Genomic DNA, 16564 nt, shown 5'->3' with positions numbered 1-16564 from the left:
ACGAAAGCTGACTAGGAAGCAAGATGTCTTTAACATGCCATGGATGAAAAAAAATATCTATTAGGAAATTACCAAGAGAATTTTTAAATTCAATACCCGTTATAAAGATGGAAGAAGAAAATCCTGAGGAATTTCGAAATTGGATCATAGAAGATGAATTTGAAGAGAATGTAAAACTTAATATAGAGAATTTTTCGGGGGAAGATATAGAATTTGAGATGGAAGAAGATGCAGAAATGGATTTAAGTGGTTAAAAGTAAAAGTTAGGGACTAGTGAATATGAAGGAAAATGAATATATATGTACATATATAGTTGTACATGTACAAAATGAGAACTTAGAAAGTTAGAGCTTGTAAATGAAAAGTTTGGCACATTAATATAAGTTTAGTCTTTTGGAAATAGAAGAAATGATAGAAATATGAGAAGTAGAATAAAATAGTAATATTTTATTTTTTATTATTATGAAGATCAGAAAATAATTTTTTTTAGAAAGAAGTATAGAAAGAAATAAAAAACCTTAAAAAAATGAGAGAAGAAAAAGAAGGAGAAATAGCAAAGTTGTAAATTGTGTGATAAAAGAGGCAAACTCTGAAAAGAACAGTTACCTCAAGGAGACTGTTGGCAGCGGCCGAGCCAATAGATTTCTAAGAGGTTTGGATTAAGAGTAATAACTCTGATCCATAACTGGAATAATCATTGTTTGCCTCGAAAAGAGAAAGGAAATGAAAATGAGAATATAAAGTATAACAAAGTAGAGCCTAATATATATATATATATATAGGAAAATAGGAATAACTTTAAAGATAATCTACTAAAGGTTTTCGATTCTTATGGAAAGAAAATTTTCATTTATAGCAATAATTCTTGAACGAATTTAGTTATGCTTTGATGTAAGACTAGAAGTGATTGTTTATGCATCTCGTCAGCTAAAAATGTATGAACGCAATTATCTGACACACGATTTAGAAACTAGATGTTGTGGTTTTTGCTCTAAAGATTTTGATACACTATTTGTATGATGAAAAGTGCTATATTCATACCGATCATAAAAGTCTCAAAAATCTTTTATCTCAAAAGGGAATTGAATTTAAGATAGCGTCGTTAGATAGAGCTTTTGAAAAATTTTGATTGCGTTATTGATTATTATCCTGATAAAGCTAATGTTATAGCTGAGGTATTAAGTAGGAAAGCAGCAATTGAATTGCAAATAATGTTTGCTCAGCTTAGTATCAATGACGATGAAAGCTTATTGGCTGGATTAAAAATCAAATCGGTGATGTTGATTAGATTAAGTCAGTGCAGTTAGAAAATGACAAATTGGTGAAGAAAAGAGAAATGGTTCAGAATGGTATATTAGAAAATTTCAGCCTTGATAATTGTGGTTGTTTGGGATTTCACAATCGAATTTGTGTTCTGGATATATCTAAATTGAAAAAGTTGATACTTCGCAAAGCTCTTAATAGTCCTTTTGTTTTGCATCCTAAAGGAACGAAAATATAGTACGATTTACAAAAAAATTATTGGTAGTCAAGAGTGAAAAGAGATGTGGTCGAGTATGTGGATAAATGTTTGACTTATCAATGAGTTAAGGTATAGCATTAGGCTCCTACTAGATTACTTCAGTTTATTAACGTTCTTGAAAGGAAATGGGAATTGTGTCACTATATTTGTAACGGGACTACCCCCATCAACAAGTAAAAAGAATGTTATTTGGGTGATTGTAGATAGACTTATGAAATCAGCTCATTTTGTAGCAGTCAGAACTGATTGGTCACTTCAAAAACTTGTTGAAGTTTAAATTCGGGAAATTAAGAGGGTGTGCGGTATTCCTATATATTGAGTGAAAGAAAAAAATGATAGGGCTAGAATAATCCAAGAAACTAAGGAAATTGTTAAGAAGATTCGAGATAGACTAAAGGCAGTTTCAACAAATAGAAATCGTGTACAGATTTAAAACACTGGGATATTGAGTATTTTATTGGCGACAAAATATTTTTAAAGTGTCGCTTTGAAAGAAAATACTGAGATCAGGCAGAAAAAAAACAAAAATTGAATCCTCGTTTTATTAAGTCGTAAGAAATTATAGGAAGAGTTGGGCCAGTTTCCTATTGCTTAGTATTGTATCTGAAATTACATAAGACTTATGATGATTTTCATATTTTTATGCTATGGAGATATCGGTTAGACCCTTCTCATATTATTTCAACAGAAGATATTAGCTCGGAAGGTAGGAGTTACAGAATAAACATGTTTCTTTAGTTAAAGTGTTGTGGAGAAGTCATGGTATAGAAAAAGTAATTCATAAATTGGAAGAAACTATGAAATCTCAGTACCCCCATCTCTTTTTAGATAAAATTTCGAGGACAAAATTTTTTAAGGGGGAGAGAAATGTAACAACCCAAAATCTGTAGGCACCGAAAAAATATGTTATCGGGCCTCCGTCTTAGTAAACTGAGTTAGTAAATAAATATTAGGAGTAATTATGAGTCTAATAGTGTGTTTAATTAGATTTTTATTTAGTGAATTTAGCCCAATTTAAAGTAATTAGGAAAAAGGATCAAATTGAATAAAGAATGAAAGTCTAATTATAGATTAAAAGAAATAAAAAGGACCAAAATGGCAAATAAGCCATTTAGCATAAGTGAGGCGGCATAAGCCTTTAAAATCTAAGATTTTATATGATTTTATTATTAAGGTTTTATCTATTATTAAATTATAAATTATATTAATTATTATATTATGAAATTATAAATTAATTAATTAATTAATTAATTAAGACATAATAAATGTAGGGTGATAAGTGGTACATGTGTAATATGTGAATATATATACACTTGTATTAAAATTATTTATTTGCTTAAAATTTAAGTAAAAGATATTTATAATATTAATTAATATTATTATCATAATATTATATTATCCCAAATGTATGGTGTATATGATGACATGTGGAAAAATAAAATACATATGTTAGTAATTATTACATATTTACTTTTAAGTAATAAATTTATAATATTATCATTATTATATATATAATAAAGTAAGATAAAAGAAAAGAAAGAAACAAAACAAAGAAGGAAAGAAACAGAGAGCAATTCGAAACAGGGGAAAGGAAAGAAGAAAAGAAAAAGAAAAGGAAAAACTAGGGTTTTGAAGCTTAAAGCTTTAATTGGTAAGTCAATTAAGTCATTTTTATTTAATTTTGATGTTTTAGAAGTCTTAGAACAAAGATTTTGATGAAATTAAGTTGAGACTTTGGAAGTTTATAGGTTTTTAAGTATAGTTCATGTTGAACAAATGTTTGAATCGGGGTTTAATTGATAGATTTATTGATTAGAATTGATTAAAAGATTAAATTGTAAAGTAAGCTATAAGTTTTGCATAGTAGGGACTAAATTTCAAGAAATTTGAAATTAGGGTTTTATGATGAAATTTAGATAGTTATGTCTAAGTTTCGTTGAAATTTGAATTGAAACAAAGAATGAATTGGGATAGAAAATAAGTGAATTTAGTTAAGACTAAATTGAAATTAAAGTAGAAAATTGAATAGAAATTCAATTAATTAGATATAAATTAATAGTGTATTAATGATTATGAAAATTATACTAATTTTTCGTAGCTAATATCACACCCGAGGCATCCACGAAGAAAGGAAAAGAAAAAGTGGACGAGGAGTAGACACGAGGATCACGGTTTGTATTACTATAATTCAAATATATTTATTATTAATTGTTATATTTTAATTTAAAATGCATGGTAGGTAAATTTAGGTAAGCAATTGAAAAGATAATATTGATTTGAATAAAATTGATTCTAAAATGTTTATGGCTAATGAAATTGAATGTGAACAAATTAAAAATTAAAATGATTTGAATTAAGTAATTGAATTTGAACTGAATAAAATAATAATAATAATAATAATAATAATAATAATAATAATAATATGTGAATCTCTGAAATGTATATTGACTGAAAAGTAATTAGTGATTTGAATTTTTTTGTGATTGAAAGTAGAAAAAAAAAAGTGAAATTATCTGAACTGTGTATTGATTGAAAAATGGTTTGAATTGAATCGATGTATGATTATATGTGAATATCTGGAATATGTTTGGGTAGATTAGAAAGTGGAAAGTGAATTTGAATTGAAATGTGATTATTGAAAAGAAATTGAAACTGATTGAAATAAGGAATTATAATTGATACTGAATTAAGATGGAAATTTTGTACTGGAAAGTGAATTAAATACCATATTAACTAGTCAGGCTAGTCGGATATAGTTGGCATGCCATAGGATATGGAAAAGTACGGGTTTTTGCCGGCTTACTGATCAGACACTTATGTGATGACTCATTCATCGATTCGATACTTTGTGTGTCGAAATCGTTATCATATCTTTTCTGATTCAACACTTTGTGTGTTGTATACTGTTACTGTTACCGTTACATATTACTGATCAGGTACTATGTATCGTTTTAGGCACTATGTGCCGTATTGGTGTGTTGGTTGGAATCCATTTATACGCCGAGTCCGAGTCAAGTTAATAGGGGCAAATGAAATAAATTTACTGACAAAACTAAATCTGAATGATATGACATATGTGAAAGGTAAAAATTATGGTTCAAGAAACAGATATGGATAAATTTTATGAAATAGATTTTAATATTATGAAATGATGTAAAAATGAGAAGTGAAAATAAAATAATTTGAAATAGTGAAATAATACTTTAATTTAATTGAATACAAGTTATTGAAATATATTTATGGATTTAATGTATGAATTGAGTATTTAAAGACTCTAACTGTAAATTGATTATAAAAGAACGAATTGATAATGAAAATTGATGATTGATAAATTATTAAAATGGAATGGGAAATTGAAATGAATGTGAAATAGTTCTTGAAAGACTAATGTTGTAAGGTTTTAGATATGAAATAGAATAAGTTATTGAATTGAGATATAGAAATGAACTATATGAAATAATGATTTTATGAAATGGTTATTGATGAAATGCATGAAATAGATACTGATATAGTAAGAAGATAAATAAGTTAAAATGAAGAGAAGCTATTTAAAATACATACATTTGAAATAAAATTAAAGTTTAAATGCATGAATGATTTATTAATGGTAAAATAGTGGTAAGATTTAATGTATATATATATATATATGTTGTTTTTACCTCAAGTATTTGAATTATAGTAATACCACTGGGTGTATACTCAGCGTACGGTTTGTTTCCGTGCGCAGATTAGGTACAGAAATTTTTGAAGAGTTGAATTTGAGATTGCAAGTTTTCATCTCATCACATCTTCAAGCAACAACATGGTATATTTTAAAGTTTTTGATTAGAATGGCATGTACTTAGGAAAAATATTAGGTATGTTCCAAGTATTTTTTTTTATGTTCAATTATATTAGTAATTAGCCAAGAATTAATTTGGTACCAAATGTAATATTCCTATATCAGGTTCCTTAAGTCGAACATGGTATAGGGGTGTTACACGAAGCGTGACACCCATGGTATAATGAATAGAATCTAAGGGATGTATCCGCCAAAGTCAAGGATAATGAAGTTCGCGGGTAAGACTTAGGTAAAAGAGGGTTTACTCACTAAGTTCTCATGAATTTACCTCTATGCTTTTGTGTCACATGTAAGTTGAGATGGGACTATGCCAGGAGGGACGATGCTCAGGTTTCGTCAAAGGATAGGCGAGTTGGGCCGTTATGCATATAGAGCAAATGTTGGGATGGCGTGATCAACATTTAAAAATTTAATGAAACGAGTCGAGGAATTTGCTTGTAAGTTCCTGTAGCGGTTACAAAATAGGTTGATGAACCCATTGAAGTTAGTATGCCCACATAGAAGCAGAATGAATAGAACAATGTAACTAAGTCATGATTATTCTCTTTTAACCCCACAAAAATTGTAAAGTCCATTGTAACCAACGTAATCATCAAACTTGTTCCATATGTATTTGTTATGAAAGCAAATGTTTAGTACAGATGTAATGTTGTGCGTATTAGTCTAAGTATGAATCTGTAATAAGAATGGCAACACCCGAGGTCCAGATCCGATGAATCGGATCGGGTTCAGGGCATTCCAGTTTAACTATAAATAAATGCCTTTCCCTTCATTTATAATCATCCCATTTGATCCCATTATATCCTATAGTATCCCATTATACTCTTTTATAGTAATTGAATGCTATTGAGAGTATTTACTAGAACACTTGGTGTGCTTTCGCTTTCTTATGGCTTTTCTGTTCTTTTATTGTTATTTTGTCTTGAGTTGTTTCCACTTTATTCTAAATGCCTTAGAGAATTTTTATTGAGAATTCTCACTTTGCAAGAATTAGACTGACTTATGCGGATTTGAAATTATAAATTCCCTAAAATCACATGAATTACGAGACTAAAGTTCTAGCACATGACATTAGTACTAACTTCCAATACCTCTCATTTCCTAACGAAGACAAACTCTTTCTCTAAATTTTAGAAATCCTATCAGATCACCCCAAGCGCTAGTGGATTCAAAGCATCAATGAGTTCTAGGGCCAGTTCTTCATTGCTTTTGAAAAGTGCTTTTGAAAAGTACTGTGGAAAAGTACTTTGTGAAGTACCTTTGAAAAGTTTGGTTTAAAATTTGAGTGTTTAGCATTGCTGTCAAAAATTACTTTTCAGAAATAAAATGTCCATTTTAGACATGTTATTATCAAGTAACAAATACGCATTTAAATAATATTTAAATTAGTTAACATTATTATATTTTAGTAATAATATAAAAAATTATTATAACTTATTGTTAATATTTTATATATCAAATATAAATTGTAAATATTTTAAGCAATAAATATTAATTATTTATAAAATTTAATTAGAATATATAAACTATATTTTAAAATTTTAAATATAACCATTAAATATTTGTAATTAGTATTTTAAAAATATTTTTTTATTTTAATTAATAATTTTAACACAATTGTAATTAAGCACCAAGAAAAAAAAGAAAAATACTATGTTATTAGAGGGGTGAAAAAGTAATTAAGCACCAAAAGTGTTTTTGGGAGAAGAAAAGCTAAAATTTTTAACTTCTCCTTTTCAGCTCATTTTCAGAAGTACTTTTAAAAAGCTAAAAATTTCTGCCAAAAACAGCTTGTTCTTTATAGCTTTTCTTTCAAAAGTACTTTTGGAATCGGAAGTATTTTTTTTAAGCAATAAAGAACTGGCCCTAGCCAACTATCATGGGCCTTATACATGCAATACCCGCTAGTTAGTCGCTTAAGTTACACTATTCCCATAAACTATCACGGGCCTTATAGATGCTATACGCGCTAGTTAGTCGCATAAGTTAAACTATTCCCATCAATTGCCATAGGCCTTATACATGCAGTAAGCGCCAGGTATGCCTCCAACATAACCTTTGACTCGATCCCCTACGTCATCATCTATTGGTCCTGTTTTCTTGGCCCTTTCCAAAATACGAGGGTAGTCCGGTGGTTGGTTAGCTTTTTAATATTATGCTAAATTTTGGACTCGTTTGTTTAACAAAAACCATTAAAAAATCAAAACAAAAACAAAACAGCTCCAAGCTTTGACAGGAGATCTTTTGCAAATCACAACACAAACTTGACTTCCACATTTACATTGCAAGCTGAAGCTTAAGTTCCGGGGAAATGGTAATAATTCTTATTCTGTTATACAGGGAATCATTTTAAAAATAACAATCCATATGGATACCTACAAGCTCAATAAGATGATCACCTACACCCCTTTAACTAATTTCTTTACATACTACCTTCTGTGAATGCACCATGGCGCATTTACCTACTTTGACTTACAAAGGAGATTTCTCATATAAGGAGGGGGAAAATTTGCCTTGGCCGTTCCGTAAATAGCTTTGTGCCAGATAAGCATCATAGATAATGAGGATCTTTCAGTTGTTACCTCCTCGGATCCATCGCGCTGAACCTGTCTTTGCCAAGCCTGAATAATAATCACCCACGTTCGCAACAAATAGTGGATCTCTATCTTCAACTCTTAACTCATTCACATCACTACCCGTGCTATTTCCCTGATCTGTATTCTCCAACTCTCGGGTTAGATCTTCCATAGTCTTTTTCAAACTAGATTTGCTCATCTGTCCATCTCCTGTTGAGATGCCAACCATTGTAATCTTTGGAAGAAAGGGGTTAGCTTCAAAGCTTTGCTTTTGGTATTCCTTTGATGGACTCTCCGTTCTGAAATAACAAAAATATCAGTTTAGAAGGTAAGAACAAAATAATGAATACATGAACAATCGTTATGGTGGCACCTTGAATTGGATCCGTGTTGAAGTTTCCTTTGTTTCAACCATGGATGACTAAACCAATCTCCAAAAGGAAACCAGAAATCTTGTCTCTGTCCATTGTCAGGTTTGAGATCATCAACTGATTTGAGCTCTGAAGTACTGATATCGCTTTCAGAGTTAGAAAGGCATGTGGCTGACCCAGAAGCTCTAAGAAAAGAAGCAGTACTCCTGCAACAGGGAAAAAGTTGCTTGAAAACAGAAAGGATAAGACCTAGCTCCAATGTATTTTTTACGTTACAAGATTAAGAAACATGAAAATAAAAGGATCCAACTGCCTATTTCTGATGTACTTACGAGGACAAGTTTACTATTCAAGAAAATGAAAATATAAGACCTGTTTCCAAGTGATGAGCACATGAAAGATTGCAAATAGTCCAATGCTAATATTTAACCATTCAAAAACCTCTCAAGGGACACGACAGGTAAATTTGGCAAACAGTAAATAAATTCTTATTTTATGAAAAATTTTGGTTGTCAAGAAGTTAAGACAAACACACATCATATTTAAAATGCTTAACATCAATGACTGACAATGAAAGTGAAAACCATATATGGTTTACCTTCTCTCAAATGAATCAACCATGTAAGGAAATTTTGGTTGAATGCCAGTGGCTTTCCGTAACCACCTATTACCCAGGAGTACTTTGTCAAGAGCATAGAGAAGCTGAATCCCAGCAGCCTTCGAGATAACACTCAAAGGAATGGCAGGATGACCAACCTCATCCAAAACTTCCTGAACCTATAAGAGATACGAACAACACAACACTTAAACAAATAATAACGCCACTTTTACTGTAAAAACAAATAAGAAACTAGGTGCATCCAACAGTCTCCTATTTCTCTTGAAAGACTATTTTGATTGTCCTTATGGTGTACTAACAGACAACAGACTCCTTTGACAAGCATACCACGGAGCAGACAAAAATTGAAGTCACTTGTGATTTTGGAAAATACATCTATTTCTCACAACTCCAGAATTTGAAAATAGGGTAAAATCTGACTAATAACACTAACATTTCATTATCCCACCTATCTCGCAAGTCACAAGGTCTCCAAAATCCATGACACTTGGAATATTTCATAATCCCCAGTTCCCCACATTCAAATTGCTTCAACCATACCATTTAACTTTCATGATAATGCAAATCATAGGAGTAAGAAATCTGTACCTCAGGAGGCTCCCACATGCTATCTCCAATTTCTTCAATTACTTCAGCTGCCAAGTTATCATCAATTACATCACGTCGGCGTTGCATGTGGCGAGTTTGAATTAAAGCATGGAAATGCTGATCAACAGACTCCTCCAGAATATTATCCAGCATGTTTTTATCAAAGAAGTATGGAGTATACCTGATGAAAGAAAGAGTGAGCCATCAAATAGACAAACAAAAATTTAAAGATGTTTAGTTCCTAGATGAGAAGTAGAGGGAACTCTAAGTAAAAAACGAAAGAATGAAAGAAAACGATTGACACAAAAGAGAACTGAAGAACACACCACTTAATTCCATCTGTAGTAGCTATTGCAATATCCAAGTTCTGAGCACCAAAAACAGGAACACCATCAACCTTCCTCCTTTCACCATTTTGTGGGATTGTCTTAAGAAGCTTGTTCGCTGCCTTAACCTGGGAGAGCAAGAAGTGTTCTCTTAAAGAAAATGCCAACATACCACAAGACCTAAATATATAGTAAATGTTGACAATATGTTAGTACCTGTTTCTCATTGGGAACAAACTGAAATAAGTGCGGCTTTTCCTGCACAAGTGTATCATGATAAATGTCAAAATTAGAGTGGAACAACACCAACATCCAGCGTAATATGCAAAGTCATACAGTTAACCCTCTTTATGAGAGTCACCCACTGTAACAACATTTCATTACAACCAAGTTTGTTGTAGAACCGAAATTTAATTTATTTTTACCCACTATAGCAACTTCTCAACTATAACAGTACTGGCCATAAAGTATGCACTACACTTTTCACTAATTTACTTCTCTATAATTGCTTCATGTCTTAAGTTTTAGTAAAATGAGTTCTATACCTAAGTGAAATAAAAATAATAAATTTTAGTTAAGATATTATATCAATAAAATGTTTAAGTTTTACATAAAAATATGTTAATATTTTATGAAATGAAAATAATCTTTAATAAATAAAATTTCATTTGTAAATTTTATTAAAGATATAGTCTAAATCTCACTAATTAATATTGTTATTAATAAATTATAGTTTTTTCAGTTTGAAATTTAAAAAAAAAATCAAATATGATCTAAATCTCAAATGTTGTTATAGGTGTATAGGAGCCACATCTCTATAACATCGAAAATTTTAGCAAATGGGGCTATTATAGAGAGGGTTGACTATAGATTATAAAAATCCACTCAACTCAATTATTCCAATTGATTCAAGCTGACTACATAAACTGTGTCCGCTATATGCATTTTAATAAGGTCTAAGGTAAAACTTCCATCAATTTCCCACAAGATCATTCATTCATCAGGACATTCTTATTTTACATTTCACATGCAGTAACTTTTAAACATTATAGCATAAAAAGGTACATGAGACAAAGAAAAACAGTTCTTACATGCATCAAGAAACCGTAGAGAATGCTATAGAAATACAATATATGATTTATAGCATCCACATTCATCTCATTTCTACTCCCATAACAATAATTGGTACCCATGTAATTACAGCACTTATCTAATAACCCAGCAACAATTCACATTCAATAGACATGACGATGCACGAATTGAATTAATTTAACTTTACCTTGAAATGTTCATATGCCAAATCAAGTCGACAAGCACCCACAACTCCAGTAGGGATATTAAGACGTTTGACATAATTAACTAAGAAAAATAAATAAATATGGTTAGAGTGCAAGTTCTTTTCCAACCAAAGAAGCGATTAACAAAAGCAAAGCTAAGAGCAAAAAGCATACCTGCATCGCCTAAATCCATGAAGAAACGAAAAACAGGGCCATTCCTTTCACTCTTAGTAATGTTAGCAAATATCTTCTTAAGCCACTGCGGTGTCCTATATTCGATACAAACAAAACATTTTGAAATAGAACCATCTCTTTTAAGCTTTTGCGGTACGTTAAAAAAAAAAAACCTTATCTTTTACAAAATAGTATACAAATTGTTTAGATTTTTTCTTCAAATTCTATCAATTTCAAAACTAAGACTAGAATTACGAAACAAAAGGAGGAAAAAGAAACAGATAAATGAAGGTAACTAATAAAAGACCTCTTAGAAATAAAGGGAATATCGAAGTGAGTTGAAACAGCCATAAGACCAGTCCCAGAAAGATCACACATGCTGAAGACTTGGCCAACGAAGGCGGGGCCACCACTCTTTCCACTGGAAGCGAGTCCCGAAACCCTGACCGTTGATGGGAAGCCGGAGCTAGACTCGGCCGAAGACACGCCCTTGATTGTGGATTTAGAAGAAACGGAGTCATGTTGAGTTGACTCGAAGGGCGAGGGAGTGAGGTGGAGAAGCGAGTCAGCGAATAGGAGAGGAGAAATGGAGATTTTGGAAGGTGGAAGGGACGGTGTGGTTTTAGGAGTGGCCTGGGTAGAGAAGGTGGTGCGGAGGAAGTTGGTGAGGTTGCGGTGGAGTTGGTGGTGCGGTGGCTCCGCTGGTGAGACCATGGCTTTGCCTCTTTAGCTGCCTTCTGTTCGTCGATTGACTCGATATGGTTCAAAGAGAGATAGAAGAAAGCGCCCTCGAGACCCTGTTGGGACTTGAAGATCACCGAATCAGTGAACAGGATATTTACATTAGCACTCTAATTATCGGCTTTTTTCTCACAAAGTGTTCAACACCCTTAGCCAATGTTGAGCAGTTTGATTTAATTATCGGTTTAATTAATTAGTTGGTTGAAAATTAATTTGTTGAATCAAAACTTAATTTAAATAAGAAATTCTACTGTCAAATAATTATTTAATATAATAATTATTGTTGAGAATTGTTTGGAGTAACAAGGGAAAAAGTAAGGTAGATTTCTTCCCTCAACATTTGGAGAATCTTGGAGTGACATTCTTAATAGGGTTTTTATGGTAGATTTCTTCCCTCAACATTTGGAGAATCTTGGAGTGACATTCTTAATAGGGTTTTAGCTGAATACCACCTAACTCAAATAGGATTATACTTAGACAGTAAAATGAAATAAGACACATGTGATTATACCAAATGATTAAAAATAATTACTTTAAATTTATTTCAAAATCGATTGGACTCATTCTAGTAGATATCTTAAAAAATCGAAAAAATTGTATCTCAAATAAAAAGCAATGGCAAAAAAAAAAAACAGTTTTGGTCTTGTTTTTCTTCTTTCTTCGACTGAACTCCATTGTTAAAGAGTTTGAAGCTTCGATCTTGTTTTGGTGAATGCATATAAGTCCATTCTTTATTTATTTCTTATCATTTTTATATTTTTGAGATCGTTGCAACTAGATCCAGCTATCCCGTACCTTCGTTTTTGAAACTGTTAAAGATTTTAATTGTTGCCATTGATGAATCTTTGTGAAGATGTTAAATGATGAATTTGAGGTATTAGTTGTTATTTATAAGTATTTTGTTAAGTGATTTTGATGAATTTAATGATTAGGGATTAAATTGTTGAAATAGTTAAAATACAAGAACTTGGTGTGAAATTATTACAAATGTGGGCTGTAATGGATGCTATTAACATTTGACTGGTATGAATTTTCAATAAAATTGGTTTATTTCCATGATTAGGACATAAGGATTAAATTGAATAAAAATGAAAAGTTGAGGTAATTTTATAAAATGTCAAAAATGACTAAATTGCATAAAATGGATTGGTTTTACTATCTAAATTTATGAATTAAATGAAATTATTAATTTAGATCAAGAACGAGTGGAAATCGAGAAGAGAAAATTACCAAATAGCCCATGTACTTAGTCATTACTGCAATTTAGCCAGGTAAGTTCGAATGAACTTAAATCACTTAAATATTGATTAAATTGTATACTTAATGAGTTGTTCTAATGTATATAAATCAATATATATATGATTATATATCGTTTCAATGCTATATATTGATCTATATGTTGATATGTTAATTGCTATGTAACTCAATGACGTAAATTCAACAATGTCACGACGATTATCGAGTCCCGTTTGAACCTTAGGAATTTGTAAGATACAAATGACATGTCATTAGGGTTTTCATGTTTCAGGTGCTGGTCTTGAATGTTCTACCAATGGCTGAGGTCCTACATTTATTGCGGATACTCCACAGCTCGTGTGAGCAGCATCGTATAGCTTACATTCCGACCCACAGCTCGTGTGAGCAGGCCCATTTCACAGCTCGTGTGAGCAATGATGTAAAGGAAAGGAAAGGTTACGGTTATATGTTTAGCACATTTCGTGTGAGCTATCCCGTGTATCCGATGGTATTCTAAACGGTTCAACGGGTATAAAAAGGAAATAAATGGTACGTGTTCAAAAGAAACTATGTTAGGTATTTATGAAAATGGTTGAAATGGTAAGTTTCATTAAAATTACGATATGTTAAGGAAAATGATGAGTTCAAATGAATTATATTCATGTGTAATGGCTTACCTATGTTAAATTCATGTGGATTATGTTTGAATATGCTAACATGTGTTGTTGATGATGCTCAGACTTATGTTAAGCTTATGGTTGGATTATATTATGCTTAATTGTAATGTTATACGTTGAAATGGTAAGTGTCCAAGTAGAAATATGCTTATGTTCATGAAAAGGTGGTATGAATCAAAAGATGTATTTTCTAATGAAATGGTTTATTATGTGGTTGATCCAAAAGAGTTATGTATAAATGCACTAACTTGTGTATCGATGATGATGTTTATGCTTATGTCTTGTATTATGCAAATGAAACGGGTAAGAAAAGGTAATGAAACGGTAAGTTCAGAATTGAGATGTTACATGATGATATAAAAGGATTGATGAGTTAAAAGACTTAATTATATGTGAGAAATTTACTTATGCTATGGATGAATTTACCTATGTCGTGAATAAACACATTGATTTGTTAGTTGATAATGTTATTTAAGCTTATGCTAAGTAAATGGAATAGAAAGTAAGTAAATGAAATGGAAAGTAAGTAAATGGAATGGTAAGTAAGTAAATGGAGTGGTTCATAGTCTTATGAAAAGGGTTAGTGATTGTGTAGTATGTCTTATAGATCATATTATGTTAGGAATGAAAAATATATTTAATGTTGATAAACTTACTCACTTGTGAGTTGTTGGTTATATAGTTTGATAAATCTTATGGCATTGGTATAGCTTTATATTACCTTATAAAGTTCATTATTGAAATAGAAAGTTATGTTAAAAGTTTATACGAGCTTACTAAGCATTCATTTCTTATGTAGTTATTTTCTTTTACTTTTTATATTATCGGAAGCTCGATCAGTTTGGAAGTTCATCGGAGATCTATCACACTATCCAGTGGACAATTTGGTAGATTTTGAGTAATTTGGCTAAGGTTTATAATGACATGTATAGGGTGATTTGTAATGGTATTATGGTACATGTATTAATGGTATTTTAGTATGTATAAGCTTTGGAAAGCTATGTTGGTTTGGTACACCTTGATGCCTTACCAAATTATGTGATTTTGGTTTTTTAAATTACTTGTTGATATGAATATCTTGGCATGTTGATGATGGTTTGAAAATGGATACTTGTGACATGTTTTCGTTCATATTTGAGCTAGGTCAGTATGTATGGAAAATGACATTATTAACATGTATAGGTGTACTTGTATTTGATGTTGGTTGGGTTGTGTCCTTTTGGTACTTTTGATGCCTTATTAGTATGTCTTAATGTGGCAAATTTTTTATGCATGTTTGAATAGCCAAAATGGTATGTGATTAGTTAAATTCAATATGGCCAAGATATGGTAAGTTTTGAAATGGTATTTAACTATATGTGTATGACTGAAATGTGGTAAAGTGTACATGTTTAGCTAAGTTTGAATGTTTGCGTTTGAGGTGCCTTATATGGTATATTGGTGGAATGATCTTAGACTATTGAATTGGTTGTTTCATGTAGGTTTTGTCCATGTTTTGAGGCCTTCATTATGTGCATAAAATGCCTTTAGTTGTATGCATGGTTTGATGATGGAAATGGCTTGTTTTTGGGCTAATTCATGTCCACACGGCCTGAGGCACGGACGTGTGACTTAGCCGTGTGTGACACACGGCCTGGCAACACAGTCATGTGTCCCTTGTAGGTTTTAATGTATACAAGTTAGGCTGCTGCACGGCCTAGCACACGGCCTGGTACACGAGCATGTGAGGCTATTTCGAGAGTCACACGGCCTGGCACACGGGCTTGTGACTTGGCTATGGTGGCCCTACTTAGAGAGTTACACGGGTGAGGACACGACCATGTGTCCTTATTTCTGTAACAACTCATTTTCAGTGAGATCAAAATAGTGGTTTTGGGGCCACAAATTCGACGTAAAAATATTTATTTTATTATTATTTTAATGTCTACGATATGTTAGTGGTGTCATATAAAAATTTCGTTAAGAAATTTTGACGTTTGCATACCTAATTAAGTAAAAAAGACTAAATAGTAAAATGTGCAAAAGTATAGTTCTATTAGCTAAAGGTATTAAATTGTTATGAATTTTTATTATGAGTGACTTAAATGGTAACTAAACCATTTGATTAGTTGGTGGACATTTATGGGCATAAAATGAAATGGTTATAAGGTAAATTAATAAGGTTAATTATGTAATTTAATAAATAAAAGAAAATTAAAACAAATTAAGGATGGTATCATCTTCTAACTTGGTTTCTTCCACCAAAAATAAGAAGAAAAACCCTTCATTTTTGCACCTTGAATGTCCAGTCACCTCTCTCTTGCATGTAAGTATGATTTTGTCCTGTTTTTAATAATTTTTAGGTTTTTTGGATCGTTGTAGCTTAATCTAGCTAGCCTAGGGACTAATTTGCAAATTTTTTAAAAGATTAGGGTTTTTCCATCAACATGTTTGCATGATATTTGAAGTTTAATGAAAGATTATGAGTCCTTGTTGATAAATAGACAAGTTTTGTAAAGTAATTTTTGATGAAAATGTCAATTGGGGATCTATTTGTAAAAATGGTAGAAGTACATGGTGAAATTTTGAAATAATGATTTGTATGAGTGGATATGTGTACATAATAAATTCTGCTAG

General features: G+C 31.4%; 1 protein-coding gene and 1 long non-coding RNA gene across 2 annotated transcripts; one reads left to right on the top strand and one right to left on the bottom strand.

Moving 5' to 3' along the window:
* Positions 1-3067: 3067 nt before the first annotated feature.
* On the top strand, positions 3068-5953 carry LOC128034624 (uncharacterized). The gene is made up of 3 exons (XR_008190744.1): positions 3068-3173; positions 3621-3693; positions 5250-5953. It is a non-coding gene; the product is annotated as an uncharacterized LOC128034624 (long non-coding RNA).
* Positions 5954-7605: 1652 nt separating this feature from the next.
* Positions 7606-12175, bottom strand: LOC105788102 (uncharacterized). Its single transcript, XM_012614831.2, has 9 exons — positions 11602-12175; positions 11295-11389; positions 11123-11202; positions 10060-10101; positions 9844-9971; positions 9518-9698; positions 8909-9087; positions 8313-8516; positions 7606-8238 (listed from the first exon to the last, which is right to left on the bottom strand). Exons 1-9 carry the CDS (start codon positions 12006-12008, stop codon positions 7935-7937), a joined length of 1620 nt encoding a protein of 539 aa, XP_012470285.1. The 5' UTR covers positions 12009-12175; the 3' UTR covers positions 7606-7934.
* Positions 12176-16564: the final 4389 nt, after the last annotated feature.

This window comes from Gossypium raimondii, chromosome 11, assembly GCF_025698545.1.
Source record: "Gossypium raimondii isolate GPD5lz chromosome 11, ASM2569854v1, whole genome shotgun sequence".
NCBI classification, from domain to species: domain Eukaryota; kingdom Viridiplantae; phylum Streptophyta; class Magnoliopsida; order Malvales; family Malvaceae; genus Gossypium; species Gossypium raimondii.
The sequence above is the reverse complement of the archived record's forward strand: the minus strand, read 5'-3'. Positions and strand labels throughout refer to the sequence as shown.